Source organism: Podarcis raffonei, chromosome 9, assembly GCF_027172205.1.
Source record: "Podarcis raffonei isolate rPodRaf1 chromosome 9, rPodRaf1.pri, whole genome shotgun sequence".
Classification (NCBI taxonomy): domain Eukaryota; kingdom Metazoa; phylum Chordata; class Lepidosauria; order Squamata; family Lacertidae; genus Podarcis; species Podarcis raffonei.
The window spans coordinates 67,646,396-67,666,958 of NC_070610.1; the positions used below are offsets into that span (position 1 = coordinate 67,646,396).

Here is a 20,563-nt window from a genome sequence, read left to right on the forward strand (position 1 = left end):
GGCTGTCCTCAGAAACGTACTGGAAACCAGTGTAGATCCTTCAGGACCAGTGTTATTTGGTTCTGGTGGCTGCTCCCAGTCACCAGTCTAGCTGCCACATTCTGGATTAGTTGTAGTCTCCAAGTCATCTTCAAAGGTAGCCCCACATAGAGCACAATGCAGTAGTCCAAGCAAGAGATAACCAGAGCACGTACCACTCTGGAGAGACAGTGTGCAGGCAGGTAGGGTTTCAGGTGGCATACCCGGTAGAGCTGGGTCTGACTTAGCACATCACTGAGCCGTGGCAAGACATAACCTCAATCTGGTTTTTACAACAGGGTGTTAGATGAGTTGGTGTTGGGAGAGGTTTCTGTTGGCTTGCTGTCCTGGACCAAACATTTCCTAGTGGAGTTCAGTTTGACAATAGCAGTTCCCCCTCTGCAGGGATGGAGGACCCATTACAATGGTCTGCTCCCAGAGGCTTATGAAATTCAAGGGATTCCTGAATGTCCCAATGACTTTTCAGTTGGCATGTTGACTCCCTGGTCTCACCGCGAAATGGTGAGGTGGAAAAGGTCATCAGCATGATCACTCCTGATTTCCCTCTCTGGTGCTGCAGATCCAGATGGCCCCCTGATTCTCAGGGGACCTCTGGGGAATGATGCAGACGAGACAACAGCTAAAGTGCGAAAGATTCAAGTTTTGTGAAGAAGACAACCAATCATAGGTGAGAGGACACTGAAGACAGCAAATAAAGCTTACTTCTCCACCACCTCTGCCAAAGCAGTGCTTTTCCAATGGGTTGTGGTGAATGGGCTGTTAAAAGCTAGATTTTGGAACCCTTCTGCTGTGACATGTTGTAGGGCACTTTGAAGGTTTTCCTGCTGAACTTAATACTGTGCTAATATTGTTCTGGAGTAGGCATCCAAAGCACTTTTGAGTCGGTTGGTCTGGGATCAGCTTCAGCTGTTGCAGCCAAGCTGGTGCCACACATGAGGCTGAGAGGGGAGTCTTGTTGTCTGGGCAGCTCAGGACTCAATACACACTGCCCAGGCTGGTACCCCGGGGAGGTCACTTCTTTAAAAAAAAAAAAATTAACAGGCCAATCAAATCACATTATTTCCAAATCACATTAGTTCCAAATTATACAGCCAGATTTTTAAATTTTGTTGGGGGTACCCATACTTCAAGCTCCGAATGGGGGTCCAAGCATCACTTATATTGCTGCTTTAATTAGACAGTTCTATCCAGTTCTGTCCAGATAGTCTCTTTATTACTTTCTTGTGGAGGTCACTTCTGTGCTGCCAACACAGCAGTTTGAGTTCACCCCTGGAGGCAGACTCCATTGTCTCTCGAATCAGATGGATGCCAACAAACCCAACAATGTGAACAAGAGGAAGATATTCATCCTACTGTGTGTAGACTTGGCCCTTAACCATCATGGCTTGTAAGAGTTACCTGGGGATGGGGGACCCACTAGGTGGGTCCAGGATGTAGTAGATACTGCATTTTAAGATGGAGTAGTTCCTTTCTAATTATTATGAAACCAGCGATGTCTACGTACTATTTTCAAAATGTTGAAAAAGCATGGAAGTTTCTGCAATGAACTGTTTCCTAGCACACATTAAAGGTCTTCTCTTCTTTTGCTTCTGATCATTGGGGTTACCACCCACTCCTTTTTCTTCTCTACCTTTTGACCCCACTCTCTGTTCCTTCTGGGTTCTGTTTTCCAGGCGAAGGCTTCCACAATTACCACCACACCTTTCCGTTTGATTATTCAGCTAGCGAGCTTGGCTTGAACTTCAACCCAACCACGTGGTTCATTGACTTCATGTTTTGGTTGGGCTTGGTCACCGAGAGGAAGCAGGCTCCGAGGGAGATGATCCAAGCTTGCAAAGAGAGGGCTGGAGATGGCAGTTTTTGAGAAACAAAATATGTCTCTGAACATTGATGCTGCTGTATGTGTTGTTTGTATGTTTCTTCATTGGAGTGGAGGGTCTCCTTACCCCCAATCTTCCCCTTAGGATGGAAGTAGTATTTTTCATTGATCATAGGCTAAATTAAAATCCTGGGTTAATTCCATCTTACTTTAATGCAGTGGTTTTTAAACTTTCTATTGTAAGGCAATACTTTACACATTAACAAATCATCTTCCAAGAAAGTCCTTAATGCTGCAGAGGATTCTAGGGCAAGCAGACTTTCAGACCTTGATTTGCAAATTTAGCTTGTTTCCTACATTTCAAGTGCACCGGCTGTGAATGCTGCTGTTTATGTTCCCAAAACAGCACCTCCCTTGCAAAAGAAGGAGGTAGATTTGGAGGAATCCTGAGGTCTGCAGCATTTTCTTTAAGGGAGAAGCTTCCCCATACAGCCCAGTGGCGAATGAGCACGCTCAATGGCCTTGGAATGCCTTTTGAGTGACGGAGCATATAAATTGGGGTGAGAAATGGAATGGAGTGGCTGGAATCCACACTGCAACGATATTGTCCAGGTTCCACAAGCCCAAGTATCAATGTGCATCTGATTTACTGAACAGATCAGTTTCTTACATAAACTCTAAAACTGGCCAGCAGACATGATTGAAGGTGGTTGCCAATACATATTCATATTTTACAGGCAACGAAGAGATAAGCTATTAGCACAAGGCCAGACACAGTAGAATCCCTTGCACTCTTAAGCATAAAGTCTCTTTGGTTGGGGACCATCAAAGCTCCAAGATGTACAACTTGCTGATGGATCTTTGCACGTAATTGTTTTAGTTGTCGCTATTTGTCGAATGACTGGGAGTCACAAATCCTTGGTTATGTTATTGCATATCACTCAGAGATCTAAGCAGTAGATCTTCACTTAAGTATGCTTTCAGCTGAAACAAGTCTCTGGCCTTCTGAGCCTCCACGTTGCTCTTTGTGGATTGAAAAGGTGCCCAAATATGACCACATCCATTAGTGGCTGGTCCAGTGGGTCAGAGCTGCACAGCTGCCCTCAGGTCACAGATGATGCTACAGCTTACCTGGACAAGGGTGGGGTGAAGTGAGATTGAGGGTGATGCTAACACTCCCCTATAGCTGTACATTGCGGCAGAAGATCAGTACTGGTAAGTAGACTTTCTTTGTCCTCATCTTCACTATCCATTCAAAGCAGTATTGTACTACTTTTAACACCTGTGGCTTCTCCCAAGAATCCTGGGCAGCTCCTGTTCCCCTCCCAGAGCTCCAGCAATCAGTCCCTCATCCAAGGGAACTCTGGCAATTGTAGCTCTGAGAGCAGAATAGGGGTCCCCTAACAACAGTGGGTGGGTGGCGCTGTGGTCTAAACCACAGAGCCTAGGGCTTGCTGATCAGAAGGTCGGCGGTTCGAATCCCCGCAACAGGGTGAGCTCCCATTGTTCGGTCCCTGCTCCTGCCAACCTAGCAGTTCAAAAGCATCTGAAAGTGGAAGTAGATAAATAGGTACTACTCTGGCGGGAAGGTAAACAGCGTTTCTGTGCGCTGCTCTGGTTTGCCAGAAGTGGCTTAGTCATGCTGGCCACATGACTCAGAAGCTGTACGCCGGTTCCCTCGGTCAGTAAAGCGAGATGTGCACCGCAACCCCAGAGTCGTCTGCAACTGGGCTTAATCGTCAGGGGTCCCTTTACCTTTACCTTTAGCAACACTCAGCACCCTCATTAAACAACATTTCCCAGGGTTCTTTCAGGGGAAGCCACGCCTGTTTAAAGCATTATGATATGGTTTTAAATGTAGAGTGAAGAAGGGGCCTCTGAATATAGCTTGTCCACCGATGTTGGCCTTCACGTTGAAGAATCCTTGATAGGTCCCAGAGGGTCTTCAAGGTTCCCCAGCAGAACACAGTTTGAAAACTACTGCTTTAGTGGAATTAAATCATGGATGGATATAGCCTAAATTCTTAGCTGTCTTAAGTACGGTGTTTCGGAAAGTTACATATTATTTAATATTATAGTTAAATGTAGTAGATCTTTTGACTTGACTGAGTCCTCATGACTACGCCCAATAAATATGGCTGCAGATTGTAATCTCTAGTGGAATGAAGGAACTGGTTGCTCTTTAAAAGCATAGTTTGCGCAAGTGAATTGTTTTATTTGAAGTAATTCTGTCAACATTTTTTTCTTTTCTAGCGTTTCTTGTTGGCACGGGGGCTTAAAGGCACATGCGGGACTCGCCCACTGAGGAAGGCTTTCCCACTCAATTTTGAAAAGGGATAGATAGCTCCGTGTGTGCAAAGAAATGTGTATGTGAAATCAAAATGGAGGGATATTTCCGTTGGTTCACATGTTTAAAGCAAACTGACTCAATCTGCAACACCCTCAAATGGAAACCGTATTGGTTCAAATATAAGCTGTCCCCAAATATAGGCCAAACCCCTAAAATGAGATTACTTAAATCATGGGTTATGTATGTGTTAGACTGTGCTTCTGGTTTACACTCAGGTTTTATGCAAGTCAGATTTAGCTGAAAAGTGTGGCCTGTATTCAGACCAATATAGCATATAGATCAGAGCATAATTAGCCTCCAGGTTTCACACTTCTCTGAATATTGCAGTACAATTCTCAGCTAAAAAACAATACCAAAATGCATTTTTAAAATGCATTTTCTTCAAGTTCAGTTTATTTGGTCTACAAACCATAAGCATCAAATACAGTATAGGTTTATCAAGACTACTATAGCAAAACACAGCAACAAAACACGCAAACAGTGCCTTTTAAAATAAGAGTATAACAAAATCCATTTTTAGAAATCCATAAACAATCTGGGAGATCTAGACCAGTCGACTCAATCAAATGCAATTTAGCTCAATTAAACACATTTTAAAAGGTGTATATTAAAATAAAATACATATTAAAATACATATTTTGTGATACAATGGGCATTTAAGTATGTATTTAAATATGGATTTCCACGTGGAAAAAACACACAGCTAAATAAGAAAATTAAATAGGACAGACTCATTAAAATACACATGCAAAATTGGTGTGGGTTGGCCACAAAGGCTCTCAGAGTGGATTGCATACAATCAAATTAAAACAAGGCAGACCCTGCCCCACAGAGTTACAATCTAAAAAAACACATGACACATACGGGAAAGTGAACCAGGAGGGAAGAGGGGGGGGAATCAAATTCAGGCACCAATTCTTAAACAGTTATAATGACCAGCTGGCATAGTTCAGGGTTAGGAGGTGCCTGGGAGATCTGGTGTTTTGGCAAAGCTGGTGGAATGAGCCCCACTTCCTAGGTGTCCTACTGAGGAAGTCCAATGGAATGGTTACCCCAGATGACAGTTGAAGGAAAGGAGGCCTAACATGCATGGGTAAACCTGTTCACACTGGTAATGCAGATTTCTGGAAGGGGGGTCCTACACTGCAGTCCTGTGTACTGTATCAGATAAGAAAGGAGAAGGACTGGATGCACAGTCAACTCAAACATACAACAAAAGGGATGTTAAACATTATATCAACATTTCCTCGCTCCTTTGTGGAAAATTCCAAATTCCTCAGAGACATATCACCTGACTAGTTGTCACCATTTGTATTCCTAGTATCCGGAAATACGCAATGGTGGTTCATGCTTGTTTCTCCATATAAAGGAGAACTGGGGGGAAATGATTGAAACCAATTTATATAAAATCGGGATATGTGTGCCCACATTCAAGGTGTGGAGAGAAGAGGCTACACACACAGAAGCATGCCTCAAAGGGTATTTTGACCCCAAGTTCTCTGAACATCTGGAGATATTTGCTAGGGAAGTGAGTCCTACTTGAAGAACAGAGTAGTCTCTGATTTGCTCCAAGTTCTATAACGCTGAAGACATAGCTGCCAATGTTCTGGTAGGGAGAGAGTTTTCCTCAACTGCTGATCTCTCACATGGGAAGCCACTGTAGCGTCCTCCAGATGTTCTTGAACTTCAGCTCCCATGAGTCCTAACCACAATGGGCAACTTTCAGGAATAGTGTAAGCTCTAGTCTAATGACATCCGGAGGTCGCCATGTTGGTTCTGCTTCAGGATATTGGGTTGGGCTAGCTGGGAAGAAGAAGATTGGTGGCCTTCTCATGACTCTGGTCACTGTGGGGTATCATCATTTCCTCTTGACCACACTTAAACTTTTGCCTTCCCTTCCCTGCTTTCTGTCTAACATATAGAGGTTCGCAGTGTGGACAAAGGTGCAGCGTGATCTGTAATGACAAGCACCTGGCACACACAAAAGGGTTTCTAAACAGTTCTGAAGCTGAGGAGTGAAAAATTGTCATTATTCAAAGAAACAAAGGAATTGCCCTTTGTGGCAAGACAAATGCTCCTCTGGTTTTATTTTTTTACTTCTTCTTCTTTTGGCTTTGTTTCGTTGTTGAATATGCAGTTAATTTATTGAAGAGCAGGTTACTTGTATTAACATCGATATGCTTTGTGGGCCAAAAAATAAAATTGGTATGTTTAAATGATTAATTCTGTTGTCACACATGCATTGTCATTTGTAAATGTGTACAGCTAAATGACGTCTTAAAACCAAATAAAGCTTCATTTTAAATGTTTGGATACTTAACTTCTGTTCTAACGCGTCAAGGCTATTGAGGTGTGCACATTTTAAAAATAAGTAAATAAATAAATAAATAAATAAATAAATATGTATTTAGTAGATATTTTAATTCGCCCCTTAAAAAACAACAACCCACAAACACACAACTTTTTGACCATTGAAACATAAGAGCTGATGCTTCTTCTGCATGTGATGTACAGTACATATGGATTTTCAAGCAAAATATATTTTAAAAGGCAGTTGATGTAGCTTTGGGGATTGACTATTACTCCTTGTATACAGTGCATGTTAGGGTAAAAAGACCTACAGTAGCCTTTGTGGCCAGTGACAGCTGCTGATGGATAAATGAATTGCAATGGAATTGACAACCCTGTCAGATTTCTGGAATTTTGGAAACACAGATTGTGTAATGTGTCCATTTGTAGATCCCAGCAAGAACCCCCCTCAGTCATCTCTTCCCATATTCATTTCAACCATAATCACAATATTAGAGTATCGAACAAAATTACGGCAAAAAAGAAAAGAAAACCACCCATGATTTATTGATAAGAAGAACCCAGATAAGAATATAAGGCTGCAGTCCTGGAAAATTAAGGGTGCTGAAAGTTATTAGGAGGTCTCCTATTTCCCCTTCCTTGGTCTTTAGGGGAAAATGCATGAGTTTTAAAAGCCACTGAGTTTCAAAAACCGTGTTTCGCATCAGGGGCGGGGACGGAATTGGTCACAAAAATTTGAAGCTGTGTACCCACACAACTTGACACTTACAGCACAGTCTACTCAAAAGTCCCATAGATTTCAATAAATCTTTTTCCTGGTGAAATATACTCGGAGTCGAGAGTGGATTTCATGCTCTTTATTCAGCTCATAGTGGTGAGGAGGAATGGAAGTTCCCCCAGAATGTCTGCTTTATATACATTATTTACACAATGGGCCCCACGTGATTGGCTAATTCCGGGATTCTCCTGTAGGCCAATCAGGTTCCAGATTCACTTCCACCTGAAGCTGGATTGGGTGGCTCCTGTGGACCAATCAGACTGCTGCATTCTGAATCCTATTGTTCTACGACCAATCAGAATGCTGCATTTTGGATCCTATTCAACTCAGTACATAACACCTGGGCAAGTGGGTATAGCGTTGCAGCCTGATTTGGAATAAATACAAACATACGCACAATTGCTATTAGAAAATGATCCTTGATAATGTGTTTTTTCCCCCATTGGAAAAGTCATGTCAGTTCTAAATTAAAGACCTGGCTATCTCTCTTTCTCTCAGGGGCTGTTTAGGCCTTCTGAATCCTTCTACTGTGTCAGAGGCTGTGAAAATCTCAAAACTCCTTCCATTCCTCATTCTGTTATTGTCAGTAGTAGGGTGGTGTTTTTTACAGAAAGATGGCGTCCATTTTGGCTAGAGGCTCCCAATAAACACAGTGCACGAAGGATCTTGTGATGGCTGTAAGCATAACTTACATTTCATTTAGAGTGTACTCTATTTATATACACTGTATACTACAAATTTGAGGGGGGTTGTTTAAGGAGCTGCAAAAAAATGGGGGGAGGCAGGATGCAGCCTATGGGCTTCTGAAATACAGGAACAAGCCAAAAGATGCTATAACGCTTCTGACAATGATTTTGGCAGGGATGCCCAGTTTCCTGGTGTTGTAAGGTGACTTTGGCTCATATTGAAGAATTTTAAAAAGAAGCAAGTAGATGGAGAACGTGGCCATCTTGGATTCTTCGATGGGTTCCCATTGGCTGTGCTGGTTATCCGACACCAAATTCATTGGTGTGCAGAATTTGAGGTGATCACAAAACCTGCCAACTTCCCCCCTCAGAATTAATGGGGCAAGCTGGGGATTGGTGAGGAAGGTCTTTGTGGAGACACTGAAGCCCTCCAAACCCCTTGGCATCAAACGGGACTTGAATTTTGTGCATATGGCTGCAAACATATCCAGACTTACGGGGAGTAGTTACTGTGGATCTTCTGCCCTCCCACAAATCTATCTGATCAGCAGCAGCAGCGGAGGTGTGTGTGTGTGTGTCTGCACTGGGTACCCTGCCTCAGAAGTGGGAAGATGAGGAGTGTTGTAAACAAAATCTATCATTTTCCCCTTATGGGGTATCCAAGACCCCGTATAGAGTCCTACATGGGTTCCCTATTGGTAGGAGAAAATAACAGAGGCCAACCAGAGAATATTGAGAAGCAAAGCAGCTAGTAAGCCTGATCTTTACTGATCTGCTGCAACAGGGTGCTCCCCTCACACGCAGGAGGATGGAGGACCCTGAATAAAGGTGTGCCTGCCCTTATATAGACATTTTAAATTCCCTGCCCTGGAGCTCAAGACCACCCCTCCATACATCATACATACATCACAGAAGGGGTGTAACCCAAGACCACCCCCCACAAACATCATACCTACATCACAGAAAAGGCGGTCTACAACAGAAATTTGAATGTTGTTGTTTTTCCTGTCTGCCAGGTTATCTGATAATGCCTTTCCTGGTAGTCTGCCCATTCCTTTGAAATGGTGATTACTAAATTCCTGTAACAAGGAGGGTTTTGTCACCTCCTCCCTCCTTTCAGAGAAAACATTTGGTCAGCCTGGGAGTCAAAATGGTTTCAGGACTGTCTTCCTGTGCTGCTTCAGACATGTGGTTTATATATTTATGTACGTGTTTGCTTGGTGCATTTATGAACATTTATTATATATCTAAGACCTTAAAATTCTTATAACAGGAGGAGCGGTCCACAGAGCAACAGGAGGCAATAGGAGCCAAACACTACTCTCCCAACTCTTTGTATCTCAGGGGTAGAACAAAGATATTGCATGCAAAGGGTCCCTCCTTCAATCTCCAGCATCTTTGAGTAGGGATGGAGATGTCCGCTGTCTGAAACCCAGGAAGACTGCTTCCAGTCAGTGTGGACAAAACTGAACGATAGAATGATGGCTGGTCTGATTCGGTTTCTAAGGCACCTTCCTTCATTCCTATGTTCTTTGTATTAGAGAGTGCTGTATGTTTTACTGCTGAATGTAACAAGCCCTCCTCCCACATATTGCATCTCTTTTGACAGACGGCAGGACCAATCCCTGTTTCGTGCATGTGGATGGATTGGGGCCAGTGCCCGCCTTTTATAAGTAACAAAAAATGAGTTTGTGCATCAACACGTCTAGTGTCAGTGGAACGTGCTTTTTCTTGAATCACGACTTAAAAGTCTGGGATTGTGTGGAGAGTTATTTGTAAAGTAAATGAGAGTGAAAGCCAGATTTCTTGTGACGGGTTTTGATTTTGAAAAAAAAATCCAGTCTGGTTTGTTAATGTCTTTCTAATGCTTCATTAAATGATGACTGTAAACAAAATGAACAAAAACATTTCCTCCTGTTTTTCATCCAGCAGGCATTTGTCAGTGTTAATATGTTATGAAAGACATGTAAATGCTTGAGTGATTTATAATAAACAGTTATTAACATGTTTGCCCTGCCTCCCTCCTGTTTTTTATTTGAGCAAGGGTGGTTCAGAAAAACACATAAAATTGGGGGTGGGGTGGGGATTTAATCTCACTTTCTAGCAGCTCCTGTAAAGTCACATTAAGGTAAAGGGTAAAGGGACCCCTGACCATTAGGTCCAGTCGTGACCGACTCTGGAGTTGCGGCGCTCATCTCAATTATTGGCCAAGAGAGCCGGCGTACAGCTTCCGGGTCATGTGGCCAGCTTGACTAAGCCGCTTCTGGTGAACCAGAGCAGCGCACAAAAACGCCGTTTACCTTCCCGCTGGAGCGGTATCTATTTATCTGCTTGCACTTTGACGTGCTTTCGAACCGCTAGGTGGGCAGGAGCAGGGACCGAGCAACGGGAGCTCACTCCGTCACGGGGATTCAAACCGCCAACCTTCTGATCGGCAAGTCCTAGGCTCTGTGGTTTAACCCACAGCGCCACCCGCATCCCTAAAGTCACATTAGGTAAAGCTGAAAGTCAGGAACTCAGCTTGATGGCTGAGTGAGGATTCGAACTCTTGTCTTCCTTGAATTTTTGGAAGGGAACACATTTGAAATCTGACTTGGAAGGTTTTGTTTGTTTGTTTGAAAGCGGGCTGCATGGATTAAGTTGCTGAAATGTGTGTATATTTATGTTATTTTTTAAAAACCCCACCTTTCCCAAAGAAGGTCAGAGCTGTGTACACGACTCTTCCTTCCCATTTTATCCTCACAACACCACTGGGAGGTAGGCTAGCCTGATAGCGGTTGGCCAACAGCCCTCAAGGAACCTAGTCAAGTTTCAGCCAGGTTGCTGTCTCTGAAATTGACTCGTTTTGTGGCCTTAGGCAAGACGCTCTAACATCTGTAAAGTGGCGGAAATTATGAGTTATGCTAGAAGGATGTATTCTGGGCTTAGACACAATAAAGTTCGTAAATCACATTGCAAGATAAAAGTACTATACAACCTAAGAGCAATTATGTCTTGCAAATAAGTATTTGGTCTCATGCATCCAAAGCAATCATTTATTCCAGGAAGACGTCCCCAGGGGGATGTTTGCTGCACTAAATAAACCATGAATCTGAAATGCGTCTTAGGAGAATTCCAGACTTTGTTCCAAATAAGTGTCTAGTCCTCATCGGCCTAAAGCAGTGCTTGGGTTGATGGTTGCGAATTGCCTGCCAAAAGCTCATGAATAGATAAAAACTTACTGAGTGTTTCCAGTACTTGGGCGTGTGGACTTCTGCAGAAAACTGCTCTAGAAACCTCTGCTGCTGAAGGCTGGTGTTCTTTCCAATTTCCTGAAGCCCACAGTGTTACTTCTCCCTTGCCTTCAATCAAATAGCTATGTGCTTTATTTGAATTCTTTGGAGCATGAAATAGACCAGATGCAACAGAGGGCATGTTGGACCAAGCTCCAGTTGATAGCATGACAAGGAGAAGGTGATTCACAGCCAGGAAGGACGGTCTCCTAAACGCTCAGGCCAACCTAAACTGAAAGTCGTTATCAGGACCAAGGAATGCCATGTGACTCATGCTGTCCTGCTGATCTGCTTCCTCGATGGTCATACCCCTGATAAGTATTTCAAAAATCACCTGCTGCCAATGTCCTGTTTGTGTCATCTCAATGACTTGTTTGCAAATTAAGCCCTGCCCCCTGGAAATATCCTAAAAGGTGTTTTTTTTTTTAGGTTTTTATTTATACTTTTCAAATTTATACATTTCATTATTTCTACAATCAATTTCACATTTCAAAATTTGACTTCCTTCCCCCTCTTTCTGCGGTTCCTTAAATTTATTTTTTGATACCTTCTGCATATCCAAATTCATTTAACTTGCTCATTTAATTATTGACTGTAAATATATACTCTTATATATACTCTGCAGGTTATTACAATAATCCTGCTAATGTTTTTTTTATCTGTTTGCAATTTATCTGCAAATATTCCATAAACCATTTCCATTCTTTTATAAAAAGTTTGTTATCTTGATTTCTTATTCTTCCGGTAAGTTTCACCATTTCTGCATATTCCGTAAGTTTTTGTATCCATTCTTCCTTTGCTGGGACTTCTGCTTCTGGAATGATCCTAATAGTGAAATCCACTCAGAAGTAAAAGCCTCTGAGTCTGAAAGAGCTTACACCCAGGTAATTGGATATAGCATTTCAGCCAAGGAGGAGACAAACTTTAAAAAAAGAAGACATGTTTAGATTATTAGAGATCCAGGACCATCCCCTCTACTGCATTATTCAGGCCATTGCACAACAGGACTTCTCTTTTCTCTCCTCTCATGGTTCTTGAAATCTGTTCTGGAGGTAAAAGGACCCCTGACCATTAGGTCCAGTCGTGACCGACTCTGGGGTTGCGGCGCTCATCTCGCTTTATTGGCCAAGGGAGCCGGCGTACAGCTTCCGGGTCATGTGGCCAGCATGACTAAGCCGCTTCTGGAGGACCAGAGCAGCGCACGGAAACGCCATTTACCTTCCCGCTGGAGCAGTACCTATTTATCTACTTGCACTTTGACGTGCTTTCGAACTGCTAGGTGGGCAGGAGCTGGGACCGAGCAACGGAAGATCACCCCGTCGCGGGGATTCGAACCGCCGACCTTCTGATCGGCAAGTCCTAGGCTCTGTGGTTTAACCCACAGCGCCACTCGCATCCCTTCTGCTCTGGGGGACCTCCCCCCAAAATTTCTAGGTGCACATGGGGCAGGAGGAGGTGGGGGATACAGTGGGTAGCAGATGAAATCCAGTCATGTGAGCAGAATCTATAATGGTCGCACAGAGACACCACTGAATTTTACCCTGGAACTTTCATTCCTGCCTCTAGAGGCTATTGAATAAAACTCTCTATCCCGACAATTTGATCTTCAAAACCTGCCTGGGTTGGTTGTTCTTTTGCCCTACACCCCATTAAACTTCCCTGAGTAATTAAGCCCCTCTAAGTAGGGCAATGTTTTATCCAATCGTAACACAAACTGACTACTACTTATAATAATTTGGGCCGTTGCTTTTGACACTTATTGAGCCGCAAAGTAACAGGAAATCCAAGCCAGTGTTGGACTCACTATGGGAGGAGCAGCCTCCTGGGTATGTTTTGGTTGGCTAGCAGTGCACAGGATTTCCTGAAAATCAAAACACGGACAACAAAGGTGGGTCTGGAGATACATAAATATTTATAGAAGCAGAACAGGATTTGCCTATCTGAAGCAGTGTCGCCTGCTCTGAGGTGACTAGACTGTGGAGCTTGTGTTGGTCGTCATTCATAGCAGCCATTTCTTCTCGACTTGTAAGTTTCTCAATCTACTTTCTCTGGGTTATTTCTCAATTTACATTCTACGCTTTAATTTTGGGTGTTGGGAATTTGCCGTGCTGTGTATTTTAATTGCGTGCAGCTATATCACTAGACTGCGATTGGATGTGCCCCAGTAAACAGCTCAGAAGCCATTTTGGCAACTAAGCGGTATAATTTAGCTATTTCGATTGAGCCTCATTGTGTAGGGATAACACTTGCGTGTTGATCTTGTCTCACTTGGAGCTCTTTTCCCCAAAATAATCACTAGGTGGCACTCATCATTCTGAGTCAATGTTCAGTCCGTGTGGCAGAATTTAAGAGGATGCTTTAGACCAGTGGTTCCCAACCTTTTTTTGGCCTTGTCCCACCTAAGCATCTCTAAAATCCTGATGCCCCCCACCCCGGTGACAAATAATTCTTATTACAGTGGTACCTCAGGTTACATACGCTTCAGTTTACATACGCTTCAGGTTACAGACTCCGCTAACCCAGAAATAATACCTCGGGTTAAGAACTTTGCTTCAGGATGAGAACAGAAATCGTGCAGCGTGGTGGGAGGCCCCATTAGCTAAAGTGGTGCTTCAGGTTAAGAACAGTTTCAGGTTAAGAACGGACCTCCGGAAAGAATTAAGTACTTAACTCGAGGTACCACTGTATTCAAAAAGTGAACTCCTATTCACGTGGAAGAAGCCTAAAAGGCCATTCACTGTTAATAACTCTTTCTCGAATTGCCCCCCTTAAAAATCAAATTGCCCCTCTTTGGGGTGTGTGCCCCACGTTGGGAACCATGGCTTTAGACAGAGCTATACTGCACTAAAAAATTAGGCTGGATCGAAACCAAGGTCTTGGCTTTGTGTAGATGGACACGAATAGCAGTGGCTGGCATTTATAATAGCACATTTCCACATGGAAAATTCTTCACAAGACTGGTGACAGGTGTGTGCCAGGAGCTCACAGGGCCCCCATCCCTGCTGCGCCACAGTGTCGCTACTCTCTAGTCGCCTTCCTCCTGGGCCGCAAATTTGCATGGCAAAGCATGCAGCAGTGCTACTGCGGTTGGTGCTCTTGAATAGGAGCGGCTTGGCTCCAAGAGAAAGGGGTTGCCTGGCATAAAATTACCCAACATGCAATGCATACTGGGCAGGGCTGACCCAAGACACTTTGGCACCTCAGGCGAACCACAAAATGGTGCCCTCTCTCCCAGCCAGGGAAGAAGGAGGGACTGAATATCTACACCAGCTTCAAGGGGAGAATAACGATCTACATCAGGAATAAGAGGGGGAATCAAATCAACCTTAGCTGATGGATGAAACGGGAATCAAAGTCCATTGTGGGGGGGAAGGGGACCACTCCAAAATATACCAGGCAGGAGCAAAGCCCAGAGGGCAGCCCCCAACATTTGCTCCCAGCAGTGCTTCCTATTCATTGAGAAGCTGCTGTACACGCAGGTTTTTTTTGGGGGGGTGTCTGCTGCTGAGGAGGTGTCAGATCTGGCCTCCAAGGTGGCAATGCATTCCCTGGACGCTGGATCTGCTGACCCTGTGGATCCTGCCGCCCGAAGCAGTCGCCTCACCTTGCCTTATGGGTGAGCCGGCCCAGATACTGGGTAACTTCATGCCAGGCAGCGACTCCGCATGAGATTAGACTCGCTCCTGTTTCAAGAGCACCAGCACCTCTGTGTACCCACTGGCGGAGAAATGGGGGGCAGGGGGAGCGCACTGTCCCTGGCACCATCAGGGAGGGGGGAACCATTGCGGCTGCCCCACTGGACACGTGCCATGCACTCCACCACCACACTGGGCGCCATACCTCCTACGGACGGTGCACCATGCCCCCGGGACGCACACCACGCCCCCACAGGCAGCATGCCATGCCCCCGGGATGCGTGCCAGCTACGCCCCGCTTGCTCTCCACCCCCAGTGCTGGAGCATGCAGCTTCGCCACTGTCCATACCTTCCCTCTAGATGTGGCCACCTGAATAGCTTGCTCTCGTTTCAAAAATGCCGACAACAAAAGGACGGAAGGAGCGACAAACGCCTCGGAATTCAGCCTAAAACAACACAGGTTCTTCTCTTCTTGAAAATTCGTCAAAATCCCTTTGCTCCCTTTCCTTTCATTGTCAAGGCTGGACTTGACTGGGATTTGAGTTCCCCTTCTCTTTCTCTCTTTCTCCCCTTCCCTCCCCACATTTCCTTTTCTGGAGACTTCCTTTGTTCTTTGTTAGGTGCCTGTGAAAAAATGTTCTTTTCCACTCCTTTTCCCCACCCCCTCTCTCCCATTTCTGTCTTCCTTACCTCATGCTCATGTGCCTAATTCACTGAGAGCTGAGGAGGGAGCGAGCAGAGAAAGCATTTCTTCTGCATTTATCAAGTAAGTGACCTGCCATGTCTTTGGGGCCACGTGGGCACATTTGTTAACCAGAGAAACCATTGCGGGCATCACACACCCTGGAACCTATTCTGCTGGCTACAAATGAATGCTGCCTTCAGGCCTAGTTTCAGCAGGGAGAGGAAACCCTATGGGCTTCCAAGAAGGCCTCTGTGGCCAGGTGGGCACCCGTGGGTGGCACTTTGGTGATCCATGGGTGTATAGGACTGCAGCCTTAATGAAATAAAGATGAGCAGAGCAACCTTACCTATGTCTGCTCAGAAACATTCTGAGCATTCAGTGACACTCATTCCCAGGGTACAGAATTACAGGGGTTTGGTATGTGTGTGTGGTCTAAGTATTAATAATATGAGAAAAAGAACAATTGGCACCATGGGATGGGTATTGCCATGCTGCAAATGTGGTCTTGGCAACCTTACATTGCATAAATAATCGGGAAGTTGGTTAGGCGCCTCTGGGTTCAGTTTGCAGCTTTGGCACGCCAATCTTAGGAGCTCTTAGGCGGCTTCTAACATGCATTGTTAAATACTTATCTTAAACGCTTCCCACTGGAGTAATAATCTGCGAGCGATACCAAGTCGTGTGGCTGCATATCAAATTAAAGGAAGATGAGGAGCTAGGAGCAGGAAAAGGGGGAGGCCGAGTGTGTTGCATTGTGGCAGTGGCATTGTGATAATCAGTGGCGTAGCGTGGGTTGTCAGCACCCGGGGCAAGGCAAGTAATTTGCGCCCCCTAACCCGTGGATTTTAGCACTCGAGTGTGAGCGCCCCCCCCCAGATGTTGTGCCTGGTGCGGCCGGCCCCCCCTGCACCCCCCACGCTACGCCACTGGTGGTAATGTGTACCCCTTGAGTGTGCTTCTAATAGAGAAGTTTTGAGTGTGCTTAAATCCTTGAGTGTGCTTCTAATAGAGAAGTTATGGCAGCCTGTTACTTTATGAAACCGGTGATTTTGCATGTTGCCGCCTCCTCCCCTTGGGGCAGAAATACAGCGAATATGTGAATCACAAAGCTACAGCTCAAAGCTAGAACATAAGTTTCTACATGATGCACACTAACACAATGTAACAGAACACGGTGGGAATCAGAACGTAAACAGCAGAAATTGCCAGTGCTTATTGTGTATGTGTATTAAACATTGAAATGAGGTAATGATGTATATGATTGGTGGAAATTGAAATGCTTTGTTTGAAATATTATAAATACCACTGCCTGGACCACTGGGCGGGCTTGCATTTTTCTGGCCTACAACAGCATCATTTGGAAGGGGCACGGCAGAAGAGGCAGAGTGGTTAGGAAATATTGGTTCGTTCAGCCACTACAGTGGTACCTCAGGTTACAGACGCTTCAGGTTACAGACTCCGCTAACCCAGAAATAGTACCTCGGGTTAAGAACTTTGCTTCAGGATGAGAACAGAAATTGTGCGGCGGCAGCGGGAGGCCCCATTAACTAAAGTGGTACCTCAGGTTAAGAACTGTTTCAGGTTAAGAACGGACCTCCAGAACGAATTAAGTTCTTAACCTGAGGTACCACTGTACTTGTGTTGGGGACAGGGAGGACTCTGAGGTTTGGGTAAAGGAGGCAAGGTCCCTGGTTTGTGCCCCCCCCGATTGTGCGCCCGGGGCAATGGCCCCCATAGCCCCTCCCCACCTTACGCCACTGTGGCCCGTTGCCTTAAGTGTGACTAGGTCTTGAATATCTACTCTTATCTTGTAAAGGCAAAACCCATCAGGAGACCATGCTTTTGCTCATAACAAACGAAGTGGTAATTAACCCATATCCGAAGTAAAATCTTCATCTCCATGGTGCTGCTGATGTCACAGATGCTGTAGGAGTTGGAGTTTGGGGAACAGTGGTGGGAATTTTCTGTAAGAAATAGCCAGCTTCTTTCCCAGAACTGATTTTCCCTGGGGAAAAGAGAATCCGTGATGACTAATATATCAGTTTAAGCCTGGCTGGACACTTCAGTGGGAAGATAAGCCCAAAGAATCATTTTTGTTTTAGTTTTTTAAAAAATATATAAAAAAATAGCCACAAAGACAGCCACAGCCACCTATAATTTATTTGCTCCAGCTACCTAATCAATCTGATCCGGGCTTAGTCACAAAATTCACAGAACAGGCATGTCCATTCCTTGGGGTACATTTACTAGCTCTGTATCATAATTTCAGTAGTTAGTTCCTTTCTGACCAGGCTCATTCCAGCTTCCATGTATTTCTGAAGGCCCTCTCCCTCCACCTCAAGATTTTGCAAGCTAAGGCTGCAAACCTAAACACATTTAACAGAGCATAATGCCCATTGAACACCACGGGACATATTTCTCAATAACCACGCATAGGATTGTACTGCATCTTTTTAGCCTGTAGCTACTGCTGCTTCTTTCATTCATTCTATGAAGTAGTAAACAAATACAGATACGTAGCCTCTTAAGCCCAAATTTTTAACCAAAGTTCTCTTAACTACATTCCTATATTCCCAGTCAGTTGTTTCATGGTACCTGTGATTGGAGAGCATTGAATCTGGATTTGAGATAATCTGCACTTCCCAGGCTCCGAATCCAACATTTTGGCATTAAACTAGGAGTATTACCGGGGGTGGGGGTGGGGAACCATAGGTGTTGGTTCTGGAAGAACACCGACAGTGCAACATTCTACTTTGCAAATATTTCCTTGGGGAATAAATTGCATTTAAGGATGCAGGTGTCACTTCAGAATATATGCGTTCCTCTTTTGCAAAGAAATCACAATCCCTGATTTAATAAATAGAGAGGGAGGGGATGAGAATCTATGAAAAGCTAAGCTGCCCATATCAGGGAAACTGACAGAATGAGCTGCTTGTTAGAAAAGTCAGGTATCGCAGGTTTCCTTGACAACTGTTCCCATAGAACTTGACCTCAAAAGACAGCTGCACAAAACAGGTTGGCAAGATTGATTATAAATACCCAAATAATTCTAATTGCATCAGTTCTATTTATGCTTTGCTGGGTGTAATGGGGCAGGATTTAAAGGGATTTACTCCCAAATAAGTGTGCTTAGATTACAGCCTATTTCCTTTATTAACCTTCTGGGCAGGAAGATTGCTGGGGGTTTTTTATTCACGGTTATGGTTTTGAGGTGGGTTTTTAAAAACTCTAAACAATACACTCATTTTCAAAAGGCAAAGTGTCTGGGAATATTTTTTCAAGCATATATTGAATCTTCCCGTAAATTGTAATCAAATACGTTAACATCTCATACAACATTCATGGTGGTACCCAGTAGGGATGGAGGTTTATGGGACATGTAAGCACTGCACTGAGCTGTAAACAGTTTAATCACAGCTCATTAGGGACAGGGGGGAAATGTTGACTTTACATTTTTATGAGAAGCTACCTGATTCCTGCTTCTCAAACCAATATGCAAAATGAAGCTCAATTACCCTTCAAAGTTCTCACATCTCTGAATTTTGTGAAGCAGCGCTTCAACCCGTGCGTACAAAAATTCATAAATAAAATGCATATATTAGCGAAGATGACATACAAAATTACATTAGGGAAATTGCTTGCAAAAAATGTTGTGCCGGGTAATAAAACGGCATGTAAGTTTGTGTGTGTATTAGAAGAAACTTGGCTGATGAATTTTCATGAGGATTTAAAAACAACAACAAAAAGCTAATTCCTGCAGAAATGTGGAGAACTGTATGAAGAATGGAAAACCAAGAAGCATGGAGAAATGGACAGACCTGGCCATCACCACAGACCATGCACATTTTAAAACGGATAATGTTGTATCTGTTTGTGAGAAGCCAAAGGAAATTTGAGGACAACAAAGAATTCTTACGACTCAAAGGTCTCATTGCCAATGAAACATTCCAGTTCAAATTACAGTGGAATGGTGGTTAGGATGTTCACTTGCTCCTTTCCTTCGCAAATCTTGCCCTGCTTCGGCGTACTTTACATCTATGGGCTCCTCCAGACACCCTATTTATTGAATGTTCATACTGATTTCCTTGCACGAAGCTTAGGTGCAAGTGAGATAATGTCCAGGCTTCCTTGAGCACCCTTTCTGCTTTGCTTACGGAAAGCTATTAAACAAGGAACATTCATCCTCGTTTGGTTGTTCTGTGTTGGCAGGTCTTCCCGTTCGCTATTCATTTATCCCAGACTTTTCAGGGCGTTTCTGTTGGACATTTGGGTGCAACTCGGCTTGAAGAAAAGGGGTTTGCATGGGGTTAAAACAGATAAAGCAAGGGAACTCCAGAATCCTGGACTGCACCTTTGACTTCTTCGCTGACCTCCCTGTCTCATTGATGTTTAGACTGATACATCTTAGGTTGTATCCTTCTTGCAATTTCCTCCTCCTCCTCCTCAAACTTCTCTCTCAGACCTCAACAGGAGCGGTCACCTTGGATCTTTCCTCTGAGAACAAAGGAACAAACACAGTTGCTGCCTTTGGCTTCTCTAGATTAGTTAGGTTAGAACTAGAAACCTTTTATATCCAAGTTATGCATTTTCTAGAAATACTTTATTTTCTTACTCTACAAGCATCTCTCTCTCTCTCTCTCTCTCTCTCTCTCTCTCTCTCTCTCTCTCTCTCTCTCTCTGCCAAAGAGCTCTGACTGGTAATTGGACTCTCAGTCTTCCAATAATGTCCCTGTCATTTCCCTAATCACAAAATATCATATATATATTTTTAAGGCACAAAATACATACCCTGTCCAGAGGGACAGGGTGCTTATTCCATTTTAACTGCACAAACTCAAATTTCTGATGTGCACTTGACTTCCTCCCACAAAATACTGGCATTCTGGAGGCAAGTTGTGTTGGCACTAACCATGCAATGTTTGTAGGGCACAGACTACAATATTATGCCAAACCTGCAGCTTTTTGGGGTTTTGTTTGTTTGCTTGTTGT

General features: G+C 44.1%; 2 protein-coding genes across 5 annotated transcripts in view; both read left to right on the plus strand.

Moving 5' to 3' along the window:
- Positions 1 to 2,061, plus strand: part of SCD5 (stearoyl-CoA desaturase 5) — a 46,230-nt gene extending 44,169 nt beyond the window's left edge. The window contains exon 5 of the mRNA XM_053404282.1: positions 1,713 to 2,061. Within this exon, the coding sequence (XP_053260257.1) occupies positions 1,713 to 1,903 (191 nt within the window). The 3' untranslated portion in view covers positions 1,904 to 2,061. The remainder of the gene's footprint in view (positions 1 to 1,712) is intronic.
- Positions 1 to 20,563, plus strand: part of TMEM150C (transmembrane protein 150C) — a 73,757-nt gene that overhangs the window by 6,470 nt on the left and 46,724 nt on the right. The window contains exon 1 of one of the 4 annotated variants that reach the window (XM_053404269.1): positions 15,538 to 15,655. The exons of 1 other annotated variant lie outside the window; for it this stretch is intronic. The gene's annotated coding sequence lies outside the window, so the exon portion shown is untranslated. Of the gene's footprint in view, positions 1 to 15,537; positions 15,656 to 20,563 lie in introns of those variants that run through there. 2 more of the 4 variants (XM_053404267.1, XM_053404272.1) reach the window with 2 other exon arrangements.